Source organism: Chrysemys picta, chromosome 7 (assembly GCF_011386835.1).
Source record: "Chrysemys picta bellii isolate R12L10 chromosome 7, ASM1138683v2, whole genome shotgun sequence".
Classification (NCBI taxonomy): Eukaryota; Metazoa; Chordata; order Testudines; family Emydidae; genus Chrysemys; species Chrysemys picta.
This window is the reverse complement of record NC_088797.1, coordinates 59,178-86,960: the sequence shown is the minus strand read 5'-3', so window position 1 is coordinate 86,960 and position 27,783 is coordinate 59,178. Positions and strand designations below refer to the sequence as shown.

At 48.4% G+C, this 27,783-nt stretch overlaps 1 protein-coding gene across 15 annotated transcripts in view; it reads right to left on the bottom strand.

The window, feature by feature from the left end:
* Positions 1-27,783, bottom strand: part of PLXNB1 (plexin B1) — a 226,144-nt gene that overhangs the window by 166,315 nt on the left and 32,046 nt on the right. For 6 of the 15 annotated variants that reach the window (XR_010589360.1, XM_065552769.1, XM_065552771.1 and 3 more), the window contains exon 1: positions 26,144-26,298. The exons of 2 other annotated variants lie outside the window; for them this stretch is intronic. Coding sequence is in view for 5 of the 13 variants with exons in the window: in XM_065552769.1 (XP_065408841.1) it covers positions 26,144-26,283 (140 nt within the window). In the remaining 8 variants the exon portion in view is untranslated. Of the gene's footprint in view, positions 1-26,143; positions 26,299-27,783 lie in introns of those variants that run through there. 7 more of the 15 variants (XM_065552775.1, XM_042844249.2, XM_065552774.1 and 4 more) reach the window with 2 other exon arrangements.

Sequence of the window (27,783 nt, the reverse complement as noted above, 5' to 3'; positions counted from 1 at the left end):
AAAGTTTTCAGATTACACAAAAATTGGGGGAGTGGTATATAATGAAGAGGACAGGCCACAGATACAAATCCATCTGGATCGCTTAGTAAACTAGGTGCAAGTAAATGTTATGCATTTTAATACAGCTAAATGTAAATGTATACATCAAGGAACAAAGAATGTAGGTTATCCTGGGAAGTAGTGACTCGGAAAAAGATTTGGGGGTCATGATGGATAATCAACTGAACATGAGCTTCCACTGTGACGCTGTGGCCAAAAGAGCTAATGTGATCATCGGAACCAACAGGGAAATCTGAAGTAGAAGTAAAAAATTTATTTTACCTCTGTATTTAGTACTGGTCCAACTGCTGCTGGGATACTGCACCCAGTTCTGATGCCCATAATTCAAGAAGGATATATTATTAACAAATATGGGAGGAGTAAGAGCCACAAGAATTATTAAAGGATTAGAAAACATGCCTTACAGTGGTAGGGTCAAGCAGCTCAATCTATTTAGCTAAAAGAGAAGGTTAAAGGATGACTTGATTACAGTCTATAACAACCTACATGGGGAAGAAATATTTGATAATTGGCTCTTCAATACAGCAGACAAAGGTATAACACAAACAAATGGCTAGAAGTTGAAGTTAAACAAATTCAGACTGGAAATAAGGAGTAAATTAATCACTGGAAAAAGTTACCAAGGGTCATGGTGGATTCCGCATCAATGACAATTTTGATTTTAAAATTGGATGTTTTAAAATAAAATTAATTAATTAATGGAGATATCCTATGGAAGGGACCTTGAAAGGACATTGAGTCCAGCCCCCTGCCTTCACTAATAGGACTAAGTACTGATTTTGCCCCAGATCATCCTCTCAAGGATTGAACTCATAACCCTGGGTTTAGCAGGCCAATGCTCAAACCACTGAGCTATCCCTCCCCTCCTTTTTTCCTAAAAGGTTTTCCCTAGGAATTATTTTGGAGAAGTTCTGTGTCCTAGTCTGACCTCCAGTATAACACAGATGATCACAATGGTCCCTTTGGCCTAAGAATCTATCAATATTTCCTGACTGGGTGCATAGTCCACCTCAGCTAATCTATCTTCATATGCTGAGCTCAGCAATTTTTAAACACAGTAAGAAACCAAGCACACTTGTTTCATTCATCCTACCTAGAAATAGTAGTTTTGAACAAAAACTACATTAGCACACTACAGTATTAGGGTTACCATATTGCAGTCCTGGAAAAAGAGGACATTCCAAGGGGCCTCGGCCCCGCCCCAACTCCGCCTCTTCCCCGCCCCCAGCCCTGCCCCAACTCTGCCTAGGGTTAGGGTTAGGGTTAGGGATATATTTTACTTAATTGATTACCTGCCATTGCAGGGGCCTTAGGTGTTAGTGCACCTCAGTCCCTTTTATTCTCTGCTTGTGACCTAGTCTCCCAAGAGTTGTAATACTTTGGTTTAATTTCAGTTGTTGGGTATAGTGTGCAGGTGCTGGGTGGTGATGGTGACCTCTGATATAAAGGTTTGACTAGGTGCTTTGGTGGTCCGTTCTGGCCTTCTATTCTGAATCTATAAATGTACAAATTAAGATGAATCTCTCCAGTGCTGATTGCGACCTTATATCTGGAGTTGCTGCTCATTTCCAAGTCTTTTCTTCAGACTGCTCTTATGTATGTGCTTTCCTTTTCTTGACCTGCTTTTGGACAGAAGGATGATCGGCTGGGAAGTGAGGTTTGGTCTCTCAGGAACTGTAGAAAAAAGGAACGTTACTAAACATGTTCTGTCAGGGAGATTAATTCTTCCTTTACGATGAAGAACGTATGGCTCCTGTATGGCCTATAAAGGTCACTTTGGCTCCAACTAAGGGATGAAGAATCAGTTAGTTCATTCTCTTTCTAAAGTGAGTTTGCCCATATTGTGTAGAGTAGCTGAGTCATGTGAAACAGTGTCTGCCTGTGATTGCAGGATGCACTGAAAGGACAGGCAGTTACAGAGAAACTTTCAGAATTCTTATATGAATTTTTTTCTTTTCCCTTTCCTCTCCCTCCCCTGATGTCTTCAGAGGTTTCCTTCTGCCCAATCCCAGCTCAGCTCCTTCTTGGTTTCCCCCATTGAAAAAATAGATTGTTGCCAATCGTTTGACAGAAGTAATCATAACAGGGACGCACAGCAGTGCTGCATGAAAATTAAGGAGCTAAGGCAAGCCTACCACAAAGCCAGAGAGGCAAATGGAAGGTCTGGGGCAGAGCCGCAAACATGCAGCTTCTACGCGGAGCTGCATGCCATGCTACGGAGCCACGACTACCCCAACCGTGTGCTTTGACTCCATTAATGGAGAATCACGCAACAGGGAAGCGGGTTCGGGGTACGAGGAAGATGATGAAGACAATGAAGATAGCTCACAGCAAGGAAGCAGAGAAACCGGTTTCCAACAGCCAGGATATGTTTATCACCCTCGACCTGGAACCAGTAACCCCCGAACTCACCCAAGGCGTGCTCCCAGATCCTGAGGGCACACAAGGGACCTCCGGTGAGTGTACCTTTGTAAATATTACACATGGTTTAAAAGCAAGCGTGTTTAATTATTAATGATTAATTTGCCCTGGCAATCGCGGCCAGTACAGCTACTGGAAAAGTCTGTTAATGTGTACGGGGATGGAGCAGAAATCCTCCAGGGACCTCTCCAGAATGCTCTCCTTCATGTACTCCCAAAGCCTTTGCAAAAGGTTTCTGGGGAGGGCTGCCTTATCCAGTCTGCCATGGTAGGACACTTTACCACACTGGGCCAGTAGCACGTAGTCTGGAATCATTGCATAACAAAGCATGGCAGCGTATGGTCCTGGTGTTTGCTGGCATGCAGATAACATCCATTCCTTAACTCTCTTTGTTATCCTCAGGAGAGCGATATCATTCACGGTCACCTGGTTGAAATGGGGTGATTTTATTAAGGGGACATTCAGAGGTGCCCGTTCCTGCTCGGCTGAACAGAAATGTTCCCCACTGTTAGCCATGCTGTGGGGGGGAGGGGTGAAGTGATCATCCCAGAGAACTGGGGGGAGGGGTAGTTGGGTTTGTGCTACATGTTAACCCGGAAACCGCAGCCCCTCCTTTTACACTGTAAACCCATTTTAAATGGCCAACCCAACGGGTGCTTGGTATGGGAAATGAGGGCGCTGCTGTTTGAAACCATTCCCACATGTTATGAAAGTTAAAAAAGCCAAAAGACTGTGGCTTACCATGGCTGCCTGCAAGCCGAATTCTGTTGCCTGGCACTGCGTGAGTGATCTCGCACCAAACCAGCAGGCCCTCAATACAAGACAAAAAATGCGACCTTGTAACGAAAGCACATGTGCTGTGTAATGTGAACAGCAAAATTTAACGTGAAAGAGTATATCCATTGTTCTCTAAAATATGTCTTTTTTAAGCACCTCTCCCTTCTCCTCCACCAGCTGCAAATGCTTCTCCTTCGCAGAGGCTAGTGAAGATTAGAAGGAGAAAACAGCGGACTCGGGATGATATGTTCTCGGAGCTCCAGATGTCCTCCCACGCTGACAGAGCACAGCAGAATGCGTGGAGGCAGTCAATGTCAGAGTGCAAAAAAGCACAATATGAACGAGAGGAGAGGTGGCGGTCTGAATCACTGTCTGAAGAGAGCAAGTGGCGGGCTGAAGAGGATAGGTGGCATCAGCTTGCTGACAGAAGGCAAGATCGATGCTCCGGCTGCTGGAGCATCAAACTGATATGCTCCAGCATATGGTTGAGCTGCAGGAAAGGCAGCAGGAGCAGAGACCGCCGCTGCAGCCCCTGTGTAACCAACAGCCCTCCTCCCCAAGTTCCATAACTTCCTCACCCAGACACCCAAGAACACGGTGGCGGGGCCTCCGGCCACCCAGCAACTCCACCGCAGATGATTGCCCAAGCATCAGAAGGCTGGCCTTCAATAAGTGTTAAAGTTTTAAACTGCAGTGTGTCCTTTTCCTTCCCTCCTCCCCCACCCCTCCCGGGCTACCTTGGCAGTTTATCCCCCTAGTTGTGTGATGAATTAATAAAGAATGCATGAATGTGAAGTAACAATGACTTTATTGCCTCTGCAAGCGGTGCTCGAAGGGAGGACGGGAGGGTGGTCAGTTTACAGGGAAGTAGAGTGAACCAGGTGGGAGGATTCATCAAGGAGAAACAAACAGAAGTTTCACACCTTAGCCTGGCCAGTCACAAAACTGGTTTTCAAAGCTTCTCTGATGCGCACCGCACCCTGCTGTACTCTAACCGCCCTGGTGTCTGGCTGCACGTAATCAGCAGCCAGGCGATTTGCCTCAACTTCCCACCCCGCCATAAATGGCTCCCCCTTACTCTCACAGATATTGTGGAGCACACAGCAAGCAGCAATAACAATGGGGATACTGGCTTCACTGAGGTCTATCCGAGTCAGTAAACTGCGCCAGCGCGCTATTAGACATCCAAATGCACATTCTACCACCATTCGGCACTTGCTCAGCCTATAGTTGAACAGGTCCTGACTACTGTCCAGGCTGCCTGTGTACAGCTTCATAAGCCATGGCATTAAGGGGTAGGCTCGGTCCCCAAGGAGAACTATAGGCATTTCAACATCCCCAGTGGTTATTTTCTGGTCTGGGAAGAAAGTCCCTTCCTCCAGCTTTTGAAACAGACCAGAGTTCCCGAAGACGCGAGCATCATGTACCTTTCCCAGCCATCCCATGTTGATGTTAGTGAAACATCCCTTGTGATCCACCAGGTCTTGCAGCAGCATTGAAAAGTACCCCTTGCGGTTTATGTACTCGGTGGCTTGGTGCTCCGGTGACAAGATAGGGATATGGGTTCCGTCTATCGCCCCACCACAGTTTGGGAATCCCATTGCAGCAAAGCCATCCACTATGACCTGCATGTTTCCCAGAGTCACTACCCTTGATATCAGCAGGTCTTTGATTGCGTTGGCTACTTGGATCACAGCAGCCCCCACAGTAGATTTGCCCACTCCAAATTGATTCCCGATTGACTGGTAGCTGTCTGGCGTTGCAAGCTTCCACAGGGCTATCGCCACTTGCTTCTCAACTGTGAGGGCTGCTCTCATCCTGGTATTCTGGTGCTTCAGGGCAGGGGAAAGCAAGTCACAAAGTTCCATGAAAGTGCCCTTACGCATGCGAAAGTTTCGCAGCCACTGGAAATCGTCCCACATCTGCAACACGATGCAATCCCACCAGTCTGTGCTTGTTTCCCGGGCCCAGAATCGGCATTCCACGCCATGAACCTCCCCCAGTAACACCATGATTTGCACACTGCTGGGGCCTGTACTTTGAGAGAGGTCTACGTCCACGTCAATTTCCACATCACTCTCGTCGCTGCGCTGCAATCGCTGCAATCACCTCCTCACCTGGTTTTGCTTTGGCATGTTCTGGTTCTGTATATACTCCAGGACAATGTGCATGGTGTTCATAGTGCTCATAATTGCCGCGGTGATCTGAGCGGGCTCCATGATCCCAGTGCTATGGCCTCTAGGCTGAAAAAAGGTGCGAAACTATTGTCTGACAGAGGGAGGGAGGGGCGCGTGACGACATGGCTTACAGGGAATTAAAATCAACAAAGGTGGCTGTGCATCAGGGAGAAACACAAACAACTGTCACACGGAATGGCCCCCGCAAAGATTGAACTCAAAACCCTGGGTTTAGCAGGCCGTTGATTTCACGGAGGGATGGGGAAGCAAATGAATACAGAACAAATCTGGTCCATCTATCTTTTACATCTTAGGCTGGCAGCAGACGGTGCAACATGACTGATAGCCATCGGCATCTTCTGGGTGCTTGGCCGAAGATGCTGGATTACGATTGCTAGCCATCATCCTCAAGATGGTTCAATAGGACTGCTGGCAGGACTGAGTCTCCAGGAGTCAAAACATGTCTGCCCAGGTGCCTCTGATCGAACTCACTGAGGAGCACGACGACGACGGATACCAGTCGTAATACACCATCTACTGCCAAAAGGAAAGGAGCTGCTGCTGTATAGCAATGCAGCCCCACGTCTGCCAGCGCCCAGATAGCCGATGACGGCTACCAGTCATACTGCACCGTCTACTGCCAAAAGGCAATTAGCTGCTGCTGTGTAGCAATGCAGTACCACGTCTGTCGGCACCCAGATGACATGGTGACGGTGAGCTGAGCTGAAAGGGCTCCATGCTTGCCGTGGTATGTTGTCTACACAGGTAACCCAGGTAAAAAGGCGCGAATCGACTGTCTGCCGTTGCTCTGACAGAGGGGGAGGAGCCTGACGACATGTACCCAGAACCCCCCGCGACACTGTTTTTGCATCATCAGGCATTGGGATCTCAACCCAGAATTCTAAAGGGCGGTAGAGACTGCGGGAACTGTGGGATAGCTACCCACACTGCAACGCTCCGGAAGTCGACGCTAGCCTCGGTACTGTGGACACGGTCTGCCGACTTAATGCACTTAGACCATTTTATGTGGGGACACACACAACCAACTGTATAAAACCGATTTCTATAAAACCGGCTTCTATACATTCGACCTAATTTCGTAGTGTAGACATACCCTGAGATCCTGCAGAATATGGTACAGCATACTGGACATATAGTTCATATTGTCAGAGTAAACGATAGAAAGTGAGCAGCTGTAAAGTTGTGATTATGGGTGATGGGTCATAATGGAAGTGTTGGGGACCTTAATTAATCACTTTCATAATATGTTTGCTTTCTTTAAGAAGTTTAACTTCCACTTTGAAAAAGTCAGGTTTCCATGATTATGGGGGAAAGACTTGTGTTTTTAAAATTACAGTATTTTAAGGGTCTGCACATGTAATATTCACGTTTACACCCACAATTCTACTTCAGAAACTTCTTAAAATCCTAGGGAAATTCCCTGATGCAGAAGTGATTTGAAGATTTGCCCTAAAACATCTCCATTGACTTCATAAAGTCCCTACCAGAACCCTCACTAACACAAAGCTCTTTTTCCACTTCACAGCTTTCTGTTGGATCTCACAGTCAAGTAATAATTCTGAATTTAGGGCATCAGGAGTTTTCTTTATGACTCCACTGCAGGATCCATGAACATCTGACTGCTCCTGGATCAAAAATATTAAGTCCCTCCACATCTGAGCATCTCATTCCTCATCATGCTTACTATTTCCAAAATGTAACAAGTCTGATCTATGCAATGGTTTTCCCCTCTTCATATCAAAATCTCAGGCTTTCATCACTCCTAAAAAAGGTGCATTTTTCACCTTTGGGTAACTAACATACATGAGCTATCTAAAGGTTTAAAAAAAAAAACACCCACAGTGAAGACAAGTTCCTTTAGCTTTACCATGAGGTAAACTAGATGAGGTCAGCACGAAACCCTCCACCTAGGTTGGTCTCACCTAGTTTACCTTGTGGTAAACACTAAAGTGACTTATGTCCATGTGTTTTTACTATGGGATAGCTCACTCATCAAAAATACACCTTTTTCAGCAGTGAAGGCAAGGCCTTAGATTCCATTATTTAAGCAAAGGGGAAAACACAAAGCACCTCAACGCATTATGAGACTCATCCCGTAAATACAGATGCATGTCACCACAGGACAGTGCATTTTGCTTATAGTTTCCCAAAGGAAAGAAACTTTGTCAAATTCTGACAGGTCCATCCATTCAGTGCTACACTCCTGTACAATTTATGAGCCATTTGTGCACTGCAGTAAATTGCACACAGAACAAATACAATTGAAGGACACCGCACAAACATTGAAAAAAATCAAAATGAGAACTGCACAAATCTCTTCAATGAACATCCTTACCAAGTGTGGCAAAATCAAAAATTAAGAGACAGAGTCCTATTAGATTACCCAAGCCGCCTCCCTGCTCATTATTATTGGCAGAGCAATGCCTAAAGTTAAGGTTGCCTAACACTCCCCATTACAGAGCTCCTGTTTTTAGTTGCTTATAACTAACAAACTATCCATTCAGGCTGAAGTTTTTCCATGCTTCATTTCTGGCTCAGGCTGATTTATTTTTTTTATTTCAGCAAACAAGAGTTCAGCCATTTCTCAGAACAATAATAAAGTCAAATTCATTTACAAAACCTTCATTAAGATGGAGTTAAAGTTGTTGCTGCACAACAGAGCATTCTACTACTACATGTGCCCTAAGATGTGGGATCTCAAAACCACCAAATCAAACATTAGAAAAAAAAAAAAACAGGATGTGTTCTGTTAAGGTGCTACTCCACACAAAACCAAACCTGACTATCAGCATTTATGCCAAAGGCTCCTCCTGGACAGATTTCAGATGTGTCCACTATCCCAGAGACTGAAGGAACCATATTCTTCTCTCTTTCTACAAGATTGATCGTATAGGGGTTTCTAGGCTGTGATCCCACACAGATAGCAGAAATGCTTGCAGAGGCCTCTGGGAGGACCCTCTGGATTGTACCTGAACACAACACCTTCAGATGCAGAAGCTGAAGGCCTTTCCTGATCATCATAGTGAGGTGCTGAAGCAATGTCTGCACAAGACTTCTAACCTCTGTACCACTGCTGAAAAGACTGCACAATCTGGCCCCCAGAAAAGTTAGGCCCCCTGAGAGAAAGAATAAGTAGCTTTTGGATTTGTCTACACATAAGCGTTGATACTGCACTTTAAATTCACACCCTACCTTAATCCACATCAACTTTCAAATGCAGACAAGCCTTGTAGCTCAACTGATCACAAACCCTTATTCCTGAATAACCTAGCCTGCCAGTACTGGGATCAAACCAGGTCATCCAAGTAAAGAAAGATATGGATCCCTTCTTCTCTGAGGAAGTTATCAACACAGCCCGGGCCTCTGAGGAAACTCAGATGACAGGCTAAACAGAAGACTGACATTAAGACAAGCTTTTCACCCACAACTGGAGGCATGCTGTCTTGAAGCCAACAGAGCAGAAGTTGTCCCACCCTGGGCTTGCTGGATAGCAGGGGAGAAGTGTTCCTCAGAGGAAAGAGTATCTGATTGCAGGATTCATGGGAGACAAATGAAGAGCCATGAAATATATCAATCTAATCTGAAGTGCTTTTACTAGTTTACTGGGAACAGTGGGGAGGGGTCAGAGCAGCACACCAGGTCTCCAACATTCACATAGGAGAATATGGTTCTCTGAAGAACCTAAGAAAGAAAACAGCTTGTCCATCATCCTCTTCCTAGCTCTGGCTCTCAGAGATATTTAAAGAGACAAGCCATATGAGAGAGCTGATAGGCCTAGTTGTCCAAGGATATTTGCCATCTGGCAGCATCTACAAGTAGGGACGCAGGAGAAATGGGATGGGATCAAGGTCTAAGTCCAGTTCACCTTCCTCCACAAGCCTTTGGTACCTAATTAGGCAGTTGGAAACTGCAGAAGTTCAGTGGAAAAGCCTATAGACAGATCCCCAAAAAGAATAGAGGGAGTGGTTGAGAGAATAGGGCTTCATCAGGAGCTCGATTTGAGTGGTTGGAAGGAGAGAGACAGAAGAGAAAAACAGATTGTAGAGGCTTACTGATTCCAACCTAGGAGCTTCCCTACTGGGAACAAGCACTGGTTGGGAGCTGCTTCTTCATCTTCCTCCAAGCTTTCCTCATCTGGGTTTGTCTTCTATAGCTGATGCTGCAGTTTTATTTGGGAATGGACCAATCCTGCTGCCAGCTGAGCCAGCTCAGAGAGGTAGTGACAGTACCTGAAGGAAAGCTGCAGAGAAAGCCTATAAGGAGGTGGTCTGGGTACAAAAATTCCTTGCTGGGACTAGTCATCACCTGACTGACTAACACTGTTCACATGACTGGTACCTCAGATGCAGATTATACACAGAACAAGTCCAGCACAGGAGCAGAAGTGCTCACTTAGCTGCCCCTCCCCACCCCCACACTGACTTTACCCATAAGGACCATCTCTAAAAACAGGGTAGTTTGATTTCCATGCCCACTTAGTGCGCACCCCATCTCATGACACTGCCAAGATGCCAGCAAGTGTCAGGTGTGATGTTTCGTCAAGCAGATGATGGGTTGACTAGGAAATGGTTCAACACGTCACCCGAACTCATTTTGTGCAAGCCAGACTATTTGGACTAATAAGTGAAGGAAAAGGCAATTCCAGCAATCTTCTGAGCCACATAGTCCATCTGGATTTATGAGGATTTAATTTCAGGCATCACATAGAAGGCCACATTGTGCTACCCAATGTGAATGACAAGGTAATACCTGGATAGCAAGCCAACTAGGAACAGAATTTGCCTTCTGAAGTAATGAAACAGGAAAGCAGCAAAACCAGAAAAGTGGATGGGATCCAGGAGCCAAGCTCCCTTTATAGCCAGTTATGTGGAAAATTGATTGAAGGGTTAATTGCTGACAGTTTATACCCACCTCACTTGAGAGTTATGCCAGTAATTTTAATCTTGCTGTTATTTTTAAGTTAATCGTATTAACTTTATATTTCCTCTAACGTGTGAAAAGAATTAAGAGAATGTTCATATACAAACATCACTATTCCAATTCTGAACAAGTCCCCACTCCAGTTCAGCCCTACACTCACAAGTGAACATAGTCTGATTATATACATTATACTGGCTGGTGTGATGTAATCAGGCCACTGCACATTCACCACGATACCTACTCTATCTAAAGCCCAATTCTTTCTACCCCGTCCCCACTCAGGATTCTTCAAGGTCACTTCCAATCCCTCAAGGTGGCTTCTGCAAAGCCAAACAATCATAGGTGCCGACTCTGTGGGCGCTCCAGGGCTTAGCACCTGCCGGCAGCCAAGCTCCCTCCCTCTCTTCTCCCCAGCGGAAAAGGCGGGGCAGTGGTGGGGCCTTGGGTGAAGGGGTGGAGTGGGACCGAGGCCTGGAGGGAGCAGGGGCAGGAAGTGGCAGGGCAGGGGTGGGGGCTTGGAGGAAGAGGTGGAGTGGAGGTGGGCTGAGCACCCCCAGGGTAGAGAGGAAGACGGCGCCTATGCACACAATCCCATGCTTAATTTGAAGCTTCGAATACTTTGAGGACAGTGATCTTAATTCCGCCCCACCCCCATCAGCCTTAGAATGCAAGACAGCCTAATAGCAGCTCACGTTGAGTTCCTACATTCTTCCTGGATCAGTGTTAGTGTCAGAGGACCCCACCATCATCTGGCAATGTAAAAAAATGCATCATTAATTTAAGGCCCACTGATTTGCGTTTTTAACATCTGAAGTCACAGGTATCCTGTCTCACTTCTGTTCAAAAACTCAGAACACAAGTGTGCACAGCAGACAAGCCAACTTTACAGAACAAATAGAATGCTCACATTAGTTGTAGTGATGGCATCAAATGTTCTCACACATTCTGGATAATGATTTCACTCTCTATTATTGCTACACTTTAGATTCTGCTCCCGGCACCAATTCTACACCAGGCCCACTCCCCTGTGAGGTAAAGTAGTGACAACAGCTAGCTTACAATTAGAGTCAAGGAATATCTCAAATTGCATGGATGTAACACATGTAACACCTATTCAGGAGGCTCCAAAGCATTTGCTGTGTCTTGAATGAGAAAATGCATTCAGGGCAGAAGAAGTGAAGAAAGGAAACAAGCACTTAGCCTGGTCTACACTACGAGTTTAGGTCGAATTTAGCAGTGTTAGATCGATTTAACCCTGCACCCGTCCACACAACGCAGCCATTTTTGTCAATTTAAAGGGCTCTTAAAATTGATTTCTTTACTCCTCCCCGACAAGGGGATTAGCACTGAAATTGACGCTGCTGGGTCGAATTTGGGGTAGCGTGGACGCAATTTGACGGTATTGGCCTCCGGGAGCTATCCCAGAGTGCTCCATTGTGACCGCTCTGGACAGCGCTCTCAACTCAGATGCACTGGCCAGGTAGACAGGAAAAGCCCCGTGAACTTTTGAATTTCATTTCCTGTTTGGCCACCGTAGCGAGCTGATCAGCACAGGTGACCATGCAGAGCTTATCAGCACAGGTGACCATGGAGTCCCAGAATCACAAAAGATCTCCACAGCATGGACTGAACTGGAGGTACTGCATCTGATCGCTGTATGGGGAGACGAATCCGTGCTATTCGAACTCTGTTCCAAAAGACAAAATGCCGGAATATTTGAAAAAAATCTCCAAGGGCTTGAAGGACAGAAGTTATAACAGGGACCTGCAGCAGTGCCGCGTGAAGCCTACCAGAGAGGCAAACGGCCACTCTGGGTCAGAGCCCCAGACATGCCGCATCTATGATGAGCTGCATGCCATTCTAGGGGGTGTCCCTACAACTACCCCACCCCTGTTCTTTCCTCCTCCCCCACCCCTCCCGGGCTACCTTGGCAGTTACCCCCCATTTGTGTGACGAATTAATAAAGAATGCATGAATTTGAAACAACAACAATGACTTTATTGCCTCTGCAAGCGGAGATCAAAGCGAGGAGGGGAGGGTGGTTGGCTTACAGGGAAGTAGAGTGAACCAACGGGGCGGGTTTTCATCCAGGAGAGACAAACAGAACTTTCACACCGTAGCCTGGCCAGTCATGAAACTGGTTTTCAAAGCTTCTCTAATGCACTGTGCGCCCTGCTGTGCTCTTCTAACCGCCCTGATGTTTGGCTGCGCGTAATCAGCGGCCAGGCGATTTGCCTCAACTTCCCACCCTGCCATAAACATCTCCCCCTTACTCTCACAGATATTTTGGAGGACATGGCAAGCAGTAATAACGATGGGAATATTGGTTTCACTGAGGTCTAACCGGGTCAGTAAACTGCACCAGTGAGCTTTTAAATGTCCAAAGGCACATTCTACCACCATTATGCACTTGCTCAGTCTATAGTTGAACTGCTCCTTACTACGGTCGAGGCTTCATGAACCATGGGAGCAAGGAGTAGGCTGGGGTAGGTGCGACCGCACAGTGCTGCTGACTGGGAGAGCAGCCTGAGGCAGAAGCCTCCAGCTGGCATGATATTCCAGGCAAGACTGAATCTCCATTAGACGAAACTTAAAGAAGAGAATGACCTGGAGTCATTCCCATTTTTGTCCAGGCGCCCCCGACCGACCTCACCAAGGCCAGCCAGGAGCACCCATGTCTGCCCAGGCGCCCCTGACCACCCTAACCGAGGTCAGCCAGGAGCACCCACGGGACGACTAATACCAGTCATATTGTACCGTCTACCGTCCGCAAGGCAAGGGGATGCTGCTGTGTAGCACTGCAGTACCATGTCTGCCAGCAGCACCCAGGAGACATACGGTGACAGTGAGCTGAGCGGGCTCCATGCTTGCCGTGGTATGTCATCTGCATGGATAACCCAGGAAAAAAGGCAAAAAACGATTTTTTGCCATTGATTTCACGGAGGCCTGACGACATGTATACAGAACCACCCGCGACAATGTTTTTGCCCCATCAGGCATTGGGACCTCAACCCAGAATTCCAATGGGCGGGGGAGACTGCGGGAACTGTGGGATAACTACCACAGTGCAACGCTCCGAAAGTCTACGCTAGCCTCGGTACTGTGGACACACACCGCCGACTTAATGCACTTAGTGGGGACACAATCAACTGTCTCAAATCGATTTCTAAAAAAAATCAACTTCTATTAAATCGACCTAATTTCGTAGTGTAGACATACTTTTAGTCTCTCACTCTGGTAGCAAGTTCACAGTACCAACAAAAACTCCCCACCCAGTCTCCCCTCCACAAAGTTCCACATGCAATGTTTGTCAGACAGCCTCCTTTTAAAACGATTCCTTTTACCACAAAGGTCCATCAAAAACAGAATGGAAAATGCAGACAATTTAACCTGCCTTAAGTTAATAATTTAATTGCATTTGTAATATGAGGTTTACTCAGTCAGTCATGAAATTTGGATTCTGCAGAAGGCAATTTTATTAGGACAACTTTTCCTTTTTAGCTAGGCAGCAGCGTATCAGAGCACAAGGGGCTGGCTGCTAGGGTTAATTTTATCATTGAAAATTTTAGAAAAATGCACCAGGAAATAGTGGCAAAAATGGCAAGTCATAAAAACTATAACAAACACCATGTACAGGCAATGTTTTAACCCAAGATAACCTTTATTTATCTACTCTTAGTGAAGATCAAATATGCATTGGGAGAACAGTGAGCACTTCTGTATTTCCCCCTATTCACAAATAAACAAAATCTATTCCTACACACAGTCCCTCCCCAAGGGGGAGGGGAGACAGAAAATGGCCTAAGAAGCAACAGAATCAAAGCTATTCACGCAAAGCTACTTTAGGATGAGAATTTAAATACACAGAAGTCAGCCATTGTCAAAGTTGAGTAACATGGCTGTAGGAGCCTTAAACTGAGCCACCGGTTAATAGTATCTTTAATACCTGTTTTAATGTGCTCTCCCCAGAGCAGGTGTAGCAGTTCTGAGACATAGGACAGATGTTGGTAAATTGGGGTCACAGAAATAACTTTTGGAGGCAGAGAGGAAGTTAAGAATCGAAAAGGATTGTGGAGATCAGAGAATGAGGAAGGAGGGAAAACAGGAGAACTGAATGGAGTGGGGAAGGTGGGGTATATTGACAAGCTTCCTAGTAGGGTCTTCATTGAAGCAATGCAACTGCACTGCTGCAATTTTTTAAGAGTAGACCTGCCCTTATATACTAATCAAGAGACCTCTAAATCTCCCTTTTGATAAGCTAAACAGAACAGATTGATCTCCTTATGTCTACACTGAAAATGCTACAGTGGCACAGCAGCACTTCTCCCATTGACATAAGTAATCCGCCTCCCAGAGAGGCAGTAGCTAAGTTGAGGGAGAATTCTTACATTGACCTAGTGCTGTCCACATTTGAGGGTTAGGCTGATATAGCTATGTCGCTCAGCGGTGTGGATTTTTCACACCCCTGAGCCGTATCCCTCTAGTTATTTATGTCCATGTGTGGAATGAATTTTGTTATGTGCACCAATATGGAGGTGATGTGTGACACACCACCTTCATATTGGTGCATATAACAAAATTCATGTGGTGTGGGTGGGGCTGAGGGGTTCGGAGTATGGGAGGGGGCTCAAGGCTAGGGCAGAGGGTTGACGCTTTTGCTTGTTGACAACTACTTCTGAGATTAGTTAGCCAGTTTTTAATCCATTTAACATGTGCATTATTGTTATAGTATACTACTGATTTTTTTAGTCAGAATGTCCCAGGGTCAAACACCTTACAAAAGTCTGTTACATCCATGCAGTTACCTTCTCAAACTTGTAATCTCAAAAGGAGGAAATCAGGCTTAAAAAGACCACTTTTCTAGAAAACTATGTAGACTAACATTCATTACCTTCCCATCCTTTAATTCTTTATCAGTTGAATACTGTATCAGCTTTTCCGTTATTTTGCCCAGATTTAATGTCAGGCTAAGCAGCCTATAGTTACCTGGGTCATCCCCCCACTTGCTCTTTTTGAATATTTGCACAACATTAGTACTCTTCCAGTCTTCTGGAATTTTCCTGCCATTCCAAGATTTATTAAAAGTTATTACTGGTACAGGTACTTCTTTTAGGATTCTCGGGTCAATTTAAATCAGCGGGCCTGGATAACACAATTTATCCCTTGTAGATATTGTTTAAATATCATTCTTTATTATTAAGGGACCAGAAAGTACTTGATCATCCACAAGCGAAGTAAGTACATCATCCTGCAACTTTCCAAACACAGAACAAATATTCACTAAACATTTCTGCATTTTCTTCATCATTATCATCAATTTCACCATCCTCATTTAGTAAAGGTCGTATACTATTGCTAGAAAGAACGGTTACTTACCTTCTGTAACTGTTGTTCTTCGAGATGTGTTGTTCACGTCCATTACACATTAGGTGTACGCGCGCCGCGTGCACGGACGTCGGAAACTTTTTCCCTTAGCGGCTCCCGTCGGGCCGGCAGGGCCCCCTCCTTCCCGCCAGAGCGGCGCCCCGCTCCAGGGTATATATATCCCTGCCAACCCGACCCCTCCGGTTCCTTCTTGCCGGAGACTCCGACAGAGGGGAAGGAGGGTGGGAAGTGTAATGGACGTGAACAACACATCTCGAAGAACAACAGTTACAGAAGGTAAGTAACCGTTCTTTCTTCTCCGAGTGATTGTTCACGTCCATTACACATTAGGTGATTCCCAAGCTTACCATTGGAGGTGGGTAGGAGTCAAGGTACAACTGACTGTAGCACAGCCCGTCCGACCATCGCGTCCTCTCTGGTCTGATGATGGATCGCGTAGTGGGCTGTGAACGTATGCACGGACAACCAGGTGGCCGCCTTACAGATCTCCTGGATAGGGACCTGCGCCAAGAAGGCCGTTGAGGACGCTTGGGCCCTAGTCGAGTGGGCCCGGATCTCTGGGGCCGGAACACTGGCGAGCTCATAACACGTGCGTATACAATGCACAATCCATGCCGACAAGCGCTGTGTCGAGATAGGCAAGCCTTTCATACGTTCCGCAATGGCAATGAACAGCTGAGGTGTTCTGCGGAATGACCTGGTCCGTTCCAGGTAGAATGCCAATGCCCTTCGAACATCAAGGGTATGCAGGCTGCGGTGATGAGGGTCCGTATGGGGTTTAGGGAAGAACACCGGTAGACAAATGTCCTGTCCCATGTGAAACTGCGATACCACTTTCGGAAGGAATTTGGGGTGCAGCCTCAGCTGCACCTTATCCTTATGAAAAACTGTATAATGGGGTTCTGAAGTGAGGGCCCTCAATTCCGATATCCTCCTGGCCGATGTGATGGCCACGAGAAACGCCACCTTCCACGAGAGATGCATGAGGGAGCAAGTGGCTAGGGGTTCAAAGGGGGGTCCCATGAGCTTTGTTAGGACTAGGTTCAGACTCCACGCAGGGACAGGCGGGCGCGAGTAGGGAAACACCCTCTCCAGCCCCTTGAGGAATCGGGCCCCTGTGGGGTTGGAGAACACTGACACTCCCAACTCTCCCGGATGGAAAGCCGAAATGGCGGCTAAATGCACTCTAATCGAGGCGGGCACAAGCCCTTGATGCTTGAGGTGCAGTAAGTAGTCCAGGATCGACGGAACTGAGGCCTGCAAGGGCTGTATGTGCTGAGGCTCGCACCAGTGGGAGAACCTTTTCCATTTGGCCAGGTAGGTCGCTCTTGTAGAGGGCTTCCTACTACTAAGGAGGATTTGTTGAACCTGGTGAGAGCACCTGTGTTCTGCATCGTTCAGCCAGAGAGATACCACGCCGTGAGATGTAGCGAAGACAGGTTCGGGTGGAGCAGGCGACCCTTGTCTTGTGTGACTAGGTCGCGATGGAGGGGGAGGGTGATCGGGTCGGTTATGGACAATTCCAGCAGGGTCGTGAACCAATGCTGGCGTGGCCAGGCCGGGGCGATGAGTATAACTGTCGCCCTGTCCCTGCGGGTCTTGAGGAGGACCTTATGTATGAGCGGGAACGGAGGGAAGGCATACCTCAGGCTCCCTCCCCATGGGATCGTGAAGGCATCTGCTAATGATCCCGGGCTGAGGTTCTGGAATGAGCAGAACTGAGGGCATTGACTGTTGTCCTTGGTGGCGAACAAGATCCACCCGGGGAAAGCCCCACCTCCGGAAGATTGAATGCAGGACGTCTCGCCTCAACGTCCATTCGTGCATTCGGTAGGATCGGCTGAGGCGATCCGCTAAGCCGTTTTGGATCCCCGGAAGATACGTTGCGATGAGGTGGATCGCATGGGTTACACAAAAGTCCCATAATTGGAGTGTCTCGCGACAGAGGGGAGAAGACCGGGACCCGCCCTGCTTGTTTATATAGAACATGGCGGTAGTGTTGTCCGTCAGGACTGCCACGCTGTGACCTTCTAAGGTGGCGTGGAAGGTCTGACAGGCGAGGCGAACCGCTCTTCGCTCCTTTAGATTGATGTGAAGCAGTTTGTCTTCTCTGGACCACAGCCCTTGGGTCCGCAGTTCCCCCAGATGCGCCCCCCAACCCAGGTCCGATGCATCCGTTACTAACGTCAGAGTGGGCTGTGGGGCAGCGAAGGGGATCCCTTCACAGACCTGCTGTTGATCGAGCCACCAGCGGAGCGAGCCCAACACCTGATCTGGGATCGTCACCACTCGATCCAATGGGTCTCTGTTGGGGCGGTACGTTTGGGCAAACCACAACTGCAAAGGCCGGAGCCTTAGGCGGGCATGTCTGACCACATGTGTGCAAGCTGCCATGTGTAGGAGTTGCATGCAACGCCTTGCCGTTGTCATGGGGAATTTTTGGACTGAGCTTACGGTCCTCTGAATTGTCAGGAACCGTGACTCTGGGAGGCTTGCCCGCGCGGTTACCGAGTCCAGAGTCGCACCTATGAAGTCCAGTCTCTGTGTGGGGACTAACGTGGACTTGGGCACATTGACCCGGAGGCCGAGTCTGTCGAACATCTGCAAGGCCAGCGTCACGTGAGATCGGACCTCGGCCTCCGACCTGCCCGCGAGAAGCCAGTCGTCCAAGTACGGGAAAACACGCATCCTTCTCTTCCGAAGGAAGGCTGCTACCACGGACATGCATTTCGTGAATACTCGTGGTGCTGATGCCAGGCCAAAAGGCAGGACCGTAAATTGGAAATGGCGCTGGTTGATAATGAAGCGCAGGAACCGCCTGTGGGCCGGATTGATAGCGATGTGAAAGTAGGCATCTTTCATATCGAGGGCAGCGTACCAATCCCCCGGATCCAGGGATGGGATAATAGTTCCAAGGGAGACCACACGGAAGTGCGCTCTGATCAGAAACTTGTTTAGGTCGCGCAGGTCCAAGATAGGACGGAGGCCCCCTTTTGCCTTGGGAATCAGGAAGTATCTGGAGTAGAATCCTTTTCCCCTTTGGTCCGGTGGGACCTCTTCCACTGCTCCTGCTGCGAGAAGGGTCTGTACCTCCTGCATGAGAAGTTGCTCGTGAGAGGGGTCCCTGAAGAGGGACGGGGAAGGGGGATGGCAGGGAGGGGGCGAGGAAAACTGGAGGGTATAGCCCACCTTCACTGTGCGCAGGACCCAGCGGTCCGATGTTATGCGCAACCATGCCCCGTAGAAATGGGACAGGCGGTCCTTGAAACTTGGAGAAGGATCCGGTATGGAATGTGGTACGCTGTCCTCGGGCGTAGCTTCAAAAGCCTGGTTTGTTCCCTGGCTACGGCTTGCCCTGGCCGTGACCTTGGCCCTGGTTAGGCGTATTGTTACGTCTCCGCCTGTTATCCCTGCCACGACGGCGGTACGGTTCGTGCCGAGGGCGAGGGTGGTACTGCCTCTGTGGTGGCTGAGGTTTAAAGGGCTTGCGCTGTGTCACCGGGGTATGCATACCCAACGACTTAAGGGTTGCTCGCGAGTCCTTAAGGCTATGTAGCCTGGCGTCCGTTTGGTCAGAGAACAAGCCCGAACCTTCAAACGGGAGGTCCTGCAGTGTGGTCTGCACCTCTGGCGGAAGGCCTGAAGCCTGTAACCATGCCGAACGCCTCATCACTACCCCTGACGCGATAGTTCTAGCCGCTGCGTCGGCTGAGTCGAGGGAGGCCTGCAAAGAGGTCTTGGCCACCGCCATCCCCTCATCCACCAGGGCCGTGAACTCAGGATGCGCGTCAGGTGGTAGGGAGTCCTTAAACTTGGAGACTGATGCCCAAGAGTTAAAATTGTGCCTATTTAGAATCGCTTGCTGATTAGCGATCCTCAGCTGAAGGCCCCCAGATGAATAGACTTTCCTCCTGAACAAGTCTAATCGCTTAGCTTCCTTGCCCTTGGGCACAGGAGCTTGCTGGCCATGACGCTCTCGCTCGTTGACCGCCGAGACCACCAGCGAACAAGGAGACGGGTGTAAAAAGAGGAAGTCAAATCCTTTAGATGGGGCAAAGTATTTCCTCTCCACGCCTCTTGCATCTCGCTGACCTGGACCTGGATCGGTACCGGTGATCGCAGGACCGGGAACGACTACGGCTGGTCGGCCTCGGGTAACGTACCGCCGACGCCTCGCGGTGCCGACTCGTGCTTGGTTGCTGAGTCGGTGCCGACCGCTTGCTGAAGCCCGACTGCTGCGGTCAACCGGGAGTCCACCGAGGCGGAGCTCGACCGGGACCAGTGCCCTGAATGGTGCCGAGACGGCGACCGTGATGGGCGCACCATCGCCGGCTTGCCTCTGTGTGGCAGCTTCGGCGGAGCATCCTCAGTACGTGTAGGGGCCTCAACGGACAATGCAATGAGGTCCTTAGCTGCCTCAAATGTGTCCGGAGTGGAGGGCTGTTCCAAGAGCTCCTCCAGCCCTTCATCCTCACTCGACGCGCCTATCCCGGGGCTCAACGGGCCTTTCGGCGCCGGAGCCACTACCGGGGTCTGTGCCAGGGCCGTGCCGGCCTTAGGCGCACTCGAGGTCTTCACCGGTGCCGCCCTCTTATGCGGGGAGCGTCCTCGGGCCTTGGGTTGGCCCTTCGATTTTGCCGGCGAAGACGACCGGTGACGTCCATGCCCCCGTTGGGTCGGTGCCGTGGGCTTTGGGTGACCCGTCGGCGCCGGTTCCCGCACCGATGCCGGGGCGCTCCGCACTGAGGCAGACGGTGCCGCCGAAGTGGAGGGCTGCAACGCCGTCTCCATGAGCAGCTGCTTGAGGCGAAAGTCTCTTTCTTTCTTAGTTCTGGGCTTAAAGGCCCTGCAGATCTTGCAGCGCTCTTTCTGGTGAGCTTCCCCCAGGCAGCGGAGACACGAGTCGTGGGGGTCGCTCAATGGCATAGGCTTGCGGCACGTGGCACAAGCCTTGGGCGTGCGGCATGCCCCGCCACCCAGGGCCGGTGCCGGGGTTGACCAAACAACCACAGCAGGAACTTTAAGTACCTAATGAGCTGTTAACTACTAAGCTCAACACTACTACTAAATAACTGATAACTGTTTGCTAAATAACACTAATGACTATGCTAAGGGACACTCTCAGACAAGAGACAGAGTTGTTCCAACGCCGCCACGGACGGTAAGAAGGAACTGGAGGGGTCGGGTCGGCAGGGATATATATACCCTGGAGCGGGGCGCCGCTCTGGCGGGAAGGAGGGGGCCCTGCCGGCCCGACGGGAGCCGCTAAGGGGAAAAGTTTCCGACGTCCGTGCACGCGGCGCGCGTACACCTAATGTGTAATGGACGTGAACAATCACTCGAAGAAGAATTTATTTTCTTCTTCATATACTTAAACTCTTTGTTGTTCTTTGCCTTACCAGGCATAATTTTTCCCTGATATTTTTATTTTCCCTTATCAATTTTCTACACTTCATAACTTCTAATTTATATCAACTGCTATCTGTTCTCCCTTTTTCCTATTTGCTGTCTTGTTTTTGTTTTGTTTGTTTTTTCTAATTACTACCACTTAACCAGGATGGGCTTTTAGCCAAAGTTGTCCTCTCTCTTGATTGTGGAATTGTAGCTTTTTGTCCATCTTAAAGAAGATTTTATTAGAACTCCCAATCTTTCACATTTTTCTGTCTAAATTTTTCCTTCAGCTTTGGGAAAGTAACCCTTTTGAAACACCAAGTATACATATTACTGGTTTGGCTCCTCCTCTGTTTGGCACTTTGAATGTAACTACGCCATGATCTCGTCCCTAGGCAGACACCAACTTCCAGTCCAGTGACTCATTCATCTTTATCAGCCACAATGAGGTGTGAAATAGGATTACCTCATGTTAGATTTAATACCTTTTGAATTAGAAAGTTACCTAAAAGTTTCAGAAACTCATCATGTTTTACTACTGGCTGTGTGAAACTTCTAGTACATATCTCCCAAACTGAAGTTTCCCATAGTACCAATTTCTTTCTACACATTACATACAGGTGTTTAATTATGAACTCATCCTGTTCTCTGATTTGATTTTGTGGTGTGTAACAGACCCCCACCAGCCTGTACTTTGTCAGTCAGCAGATCCATATGCATTAAAAAAAAACTTTGTGGTTCTGAGTTGTATGATGCCACCACCACCACACACCTCTCACTCATTCTGTCCTTCCTATGATTTTACATTCCAGTCATGTAAATCCTCCCACGAGGTTTCTGCAATGCCAATTATATCAAGTTTCTTCTCATCAATAAGAATGTCCAGCTCCTCTTGCTAGGTGTCCAGATTCCTAGCATTGGTATATAAACAAACATTTCTTCTCTTCACATTATTTGACTGAGCACCCTCCCCGTGTGTTGTTAGTTTAACACCCTTCTGGCTACTCCAGCTTGTCTCCAATGGAGAAAAATAGCCCCCACTACCTGCAAGATATAGGCCATCCCAGTAATACACTGGGATTTGATCCAATGTTCCACAAAACCAAATCCTTCGACTTCACACCAGACATACTGCCAGTGATTCATCCACAATATTTTTTCTAGAAATATAAGGGATTGAAATGAGGAAAATGAAGAACCTAAGGGGAGGAAGATTACAGTCACAGCAGAGAGAAAAGTTTGACAATGCATTTCCAAAGAGAAAGCGATGACTCCTCCTTCCCTGGGAAAGTTTCTGACTTGCCACTGCTGAGCGGTTTTCCAGACATAAGGCTAGGACTGTCTTCTTACGGCTTTGTACAGCACCCAGCACAAAAACCTTCAGTCTGATTGAAGTCTCCAAGCACTAATATAAGTTAATAATGACCTCTAACTCACCCCAGATTTTCCACAACCAACCTACTCCCCATCATCCCACTTATATGCCCAGAACATCAGCTAGTTCCCACTCTGCCCACAAATTCACCTGGCTCCTGGACTGCCTGCAAGGCTGAGAACCAGTAACAAAGAGGAGTATGGTGCAAAAAGCACAGGCCAGGAGAACACAGAGTGAAACCCAATATTAGTGCATCCTTCATGGCTCCTGGGGAAGAAAACTAAAACCAGAAGAGGCAGTTTCCAGCTACAAGAGAATAGACTGGTGTTAAAGGTATCAGGGGGTAGCCGTGTTAGTCTGTATCTACAAAAACAACAAGGAGTCTGGTGGCACCTTAAAGACTAACAGATTTATTTGGGTATAAGCTTTCGTGGATAAAAACCTCACTTCTTCGGATGCATAGAGTGAAAGTTACAGGCATTATATACTGACACATTATAATGCAGGCATTATATACTGACACATGGAGAGCAGGGAGTTACTTCGCAAGTGGAGAACCAGTGTTGACAGGGCCAATTCAATCAGGGTGGACGTAGTCCACTCCCAATAATAGATGAGGAGGTGTTAATTCCAGGAGAGGAAAAGCTGCTGCTGTAATGAGCCAGCCACTCCCAGTCCCTATTCAAGCCCAGATTAATGGTGTTACATTTGCAAATGAATTTTAGTTCTGCTGTTTCTCTTTGAAGTCTGTTTCTGAAGCATGTAGGTACAACCAGAACCCCTCAATCAAGTCCTTCTGGGGGGTTTAGGGAGCTTAGACCCCAGCTTGGGGTTCCCTGTGTTGCACCACCCAGCCCAAACTGTGTGTTCCAGCTTCTAGGACTCCATAAGCACTCCTCTTGACTGCAACTAGAAGGCACTTAACACAAAAACATTAGCACAACTAAACATCAGCCAGTGGGTCCTGGGTATCTGTAAGGAAAATAGTCTGAACTGAAAATATAGTGTTTCCATCTCTATAGTGACCTGTGCAGAACTGATCCAAGCGACAAGCATAAACCCTCCTCTTCACTCTCCACCCTAGGGGCTGGGTCAGATGAAGTATTTAAGCAGCAGCTGTTACCATGAGACCCAGAGGATAAATCTGTGCCCATCCCCCACTTCACTGCTCATTCACCTCCAGCCCGACAACAGAAACAAAGCCAGATTCTTTTCTTCTTTTGCTTTCCCTCCATTAGCCAGCCGGGTAGACCAACACTCATCTCCTGGGAAAGTAACAAGCAGACACCATAATCAGCTTCTAGCTACAACACAAACTCCACATAATAACACAAGGGGTCCATCTACACTACAAACAAAAATGAGCCAGAGACCCAAATACACCGTGATTCCCTGCTCGCTGATAGAGTTAAAGTCGTGGGAAGGGAAATGGAATGCAGCTAGCAGCCTTTGATTCTTTTCTCTTTATTCAGGAGTTCCTCCTCCACACCACCAATCAGCTCGGCACCCTTTAAATGGCACAGACCCTTCCTGAAGATCCGATTCCTGGCCCTACTGTGCCACATCTGACTCTGCAAAATTACCACCACCAGCTTAAGTCATTTAGACAAAAAATACCATTCCCTATCCCCACCAAAAAAAACCAAGAAAAAAAAAGCTAGTTTCTAGACTTCTTAACACTTCAGCAGGTTCTGACTGCTGAATGACTCCCAAGTTTAAAAAAATAAAAAATAAATAAATAAAAAGGCAAATCTCACCACAATATAAGAAGAGAGCACTAAAAAGCTGTCAAATTTCCACTTTCTTGGATTTTTATGAATCTCAGTTCCTTAATAAAAATCAGCTTCATTTCTGACAAATACTTGGCTGTGAATGAAAGTGAAAGACCAGCTCAGTACAACATAGATGGAGTTCAGAGATTCCATTAACAGCCTTCTCTCTGTTCCAGCTTTCAAGCCACAAATCTTTTCCTGTCTCCTGTTCTGAAACATGGGGAAAGGGGGCCCAGAAGGGTGTCATAGGGAGAACAACAACAGTTTACTAGGTAGGTGTATATTTAGGTGTCCAGTGTAGTAAACCAACTTCGCTACCAACACACCTGAGAGTTCTAGAACTTTGTTATTTAGCTAAGGAATCAGTTACTTCTGACTTCCAGTTTCCAGCCCAGATCAACCTCTCTCCATAACTGATATTCTGCAGTACATCAAAGGCAGGTAGCCATAAACTCTGAGATAAGACTAAAATGGGCTCCCTTGAACCCTGTGTGGTGAACTTTAACTTGGTGAATCCCTCCAAGATTATCTGAAATAGTTTATGAGAGACCCCATCCGCACAATAAGGGTATAAGACATACCCTCCACCACACCTCTCTCTAGGACCAATTGCAGCATAAACTTGGAGTTGAGTCAAATCCTGGTAACTAGATTCAAACCCTTCTCTTTTCTGCTAGAATTAACATGACACATTTCTGCTTCATTTTAAAATATCATTTTAGTTCATTACACTGTATGCCTCCTTGCCAAACCCTCACCATCTCACCAGTGGTTAATTAGTGCCAGGGCTTGCCAGGGCTTGCCAGGGCTGAGCCCTGCACCTCTAGGCTTGGCAGTTCATAGCCCTGGCACCTCTGGGCTTGCCACATCAATGATGAAAATAAAAAAATTGCTTGAGCCCAGGGCACCTCTTTCATTACAAATTAAGCACTGCATCGGGCATCCAACTCCTTGTGCCATTCAAGTTCTTAGACATTCAACTCCAGACCCAGAAGTTTCCCTCACCATCTATAATCCAAGGCAGAGTCATCCAGGAGCTGGGAGAGCTCCCTTCAACCCCAAATCTATCCAAGGCGTACCTGGGGGGCTGGGGAGATGCACAAGAGAATAGTACTTCGGCTATAATGTCGGGGGCAGCAGGTGAGGGCAGCCAAATAAGAGGTGCTGTTAGGGTGACCAGATAGCAAGTGTAAAAAATCGGGACAGGGTGGGGGGGGTAATAGGTGCCTATATAAGAAAAAGGCCCAAAAACCAGGACTGGCCCTATAAAATCTGGACACCTGGTCACCCTAGGTGCTGTGATCCGGGCCGTGGCAGAACGTGGGTACCTATAGCTCTAGTTACTTGCTGGGTAACGGGGCCATGTATCCGAGTATCTCCCACATTCAAGGCCCAGAAGACCGGCGAGCGTGAGTCCTTGACAAACATAAAGGGAGTCCTGCCGGGAGATGCCGGGCAGGGCCGGGCCAGGACCCTGCGGGAACGGGGACCTCGGACCTTATGCAGCACAGGCGTGGGGCGGCTGAGCCCTTCCCCAGGCCAGGCAGCTCTGGCCGACTCCCCTCAGGGGCCCCTGGCACCGTTCCGTAGCTCGTGAGCCACGCGAGGCAGGTGCCAGGGCCCGTCCGTCCCACCGGGCTGGGCACAGCGCGCGCCAGCAGCTAACGAACCTTCGTCCCTAAGGCGCAGGGGCGTGTGTCGCGCGCTCACCGGCCCGAGTGCCGCCGCCGCCGCCTGGGCAAGACGCCGGGACCCCGCGGGGAGGGACGCGGGGCAGCAGCCGGGGGCGCCCAGGGCAGGGACCCCTTGTCACACCGGGCCACGCGCCAGCAGCCGCTCCTTACCTGGCCACCCGCTGTGACGAACAGCAGAGCTCGGCCCAGCTCCCCCAGGCGGCTCGCGCCCCCGAACCGAACCGAACCGCTCCGCGGGCAGAGGATTGCAAGCCCCGCCCCCAGCAGCCTAACGCCGCATCCCCACCCATTCCAGCCAACCACAGTACGAGCCCCACCTCGACCCCGCCCCTTCCTCTGAAACCCGCCTCCGAGCGTCGCACTCTACCAGTAGCCCCTGCTCACTCGGACAGACGACACCTCTTTCAAGCCTGGCCCCGCCCCCAGATTCCCACGTGGCTCCAGTGTTGAGTAACTCGTTCACGTCTTACAGAACAGAGACAAGATCTGATTGGCTCCTGAGTGTCCAACGGGAGGGATACGGATGGGAGGAGTGACGCCTCGTGGGAGGGCAGCAGAGATATGGGTCGTGGGGGCAGCAGGGATGAGGGAGGCCATGGGGAGCAGAGGGATGGGGGGAGGCTATGGAGCCAGCAAGGATGGGGGGCAGAGGGATGGAGAGGGAGGAGGCCAAAAAAAAAATAGCGCAGCACCACCACCACGCAAACCCACGGCAACCCCAACCGCAAGGAGCCCGCAAGGCAATTCCATAACCCCCCCCCTTTCACAGCCACTTACAGTATCTGGAGAAATAACACAAATAGCTAAGACTGATAGCATCACTTTTTTACTTAAACTGCAGAGATGGAAACACTGCAGCATCTTTAGCTAGACACAGAAACTTTAACTTTAGATATTGCAATGTACTGTAAAAAGAACAGGAGTACTTGTGGCACCTTAGAGACTAACAAATTTATTAGAGCATAAGCTGTGAAAATAATGCAAATATTTAGACCCATGTAAAAACACCCAGCAGATTAAATTATTTTTCTGGCAACTGGCAAATTCATAAAAAGCCTGGCAAGGCCAGGCAGGATGGAGGGAAGTCATGGGAGGACAGAGGGATACAGGAGGGAGGCCATGGGGCACAGAGGGATACAGGGGAGGAATATGGGGGAGGGGAGGAGGTCATGGGGGGCAGCGGCAGCCCATGAGTTGCAGCAGGGATAGATGGGAGGGAGACCCTGGGGGCAGATGGATATGGGGGGAGGGAAGGAGGCCATAGGGGACAGAGTGTTATGGGGGGGGAAGGTGGTTATGGGGGGCAGCAGAGATATGGGGGAGGGAAGGAGGCCAGGGGGGCAGAGGAATAGGAGGGAGGGAAGGAGGCTATGGGGGGCAGAGGGATACAGGGGAGGGAAGGAGGTTGGGGGAGGCAGAGGGATACGGGGGAGGGAAAGAGGCCATGGGGGCAGTTGGGATATGGATACAAATACTGTAATGATAAATAATAATAAATAATGTGTAATAAGCATGTCATAAAAATTATATTTCCAAGATCACTGCTTTTATAATTTATACTCAGGTAAAGGAGAAAATCCCTGGAAATATTCATTTTTAGGATGGGGTTCGCGAGACTTGACATTTTAGTGAAAGGGGTTCACAGGTTGTTAAAGTTTGGGAACCACTGTTCTAGTCTGATCTGCATAATACAAGCTAGAGAATTCACCCGTAATTTCTGCATCAAGCACAATAACTTGTAGTTAAATTACAGACATAGACATCTAGTCCTGATTTACACATTTCAAGTG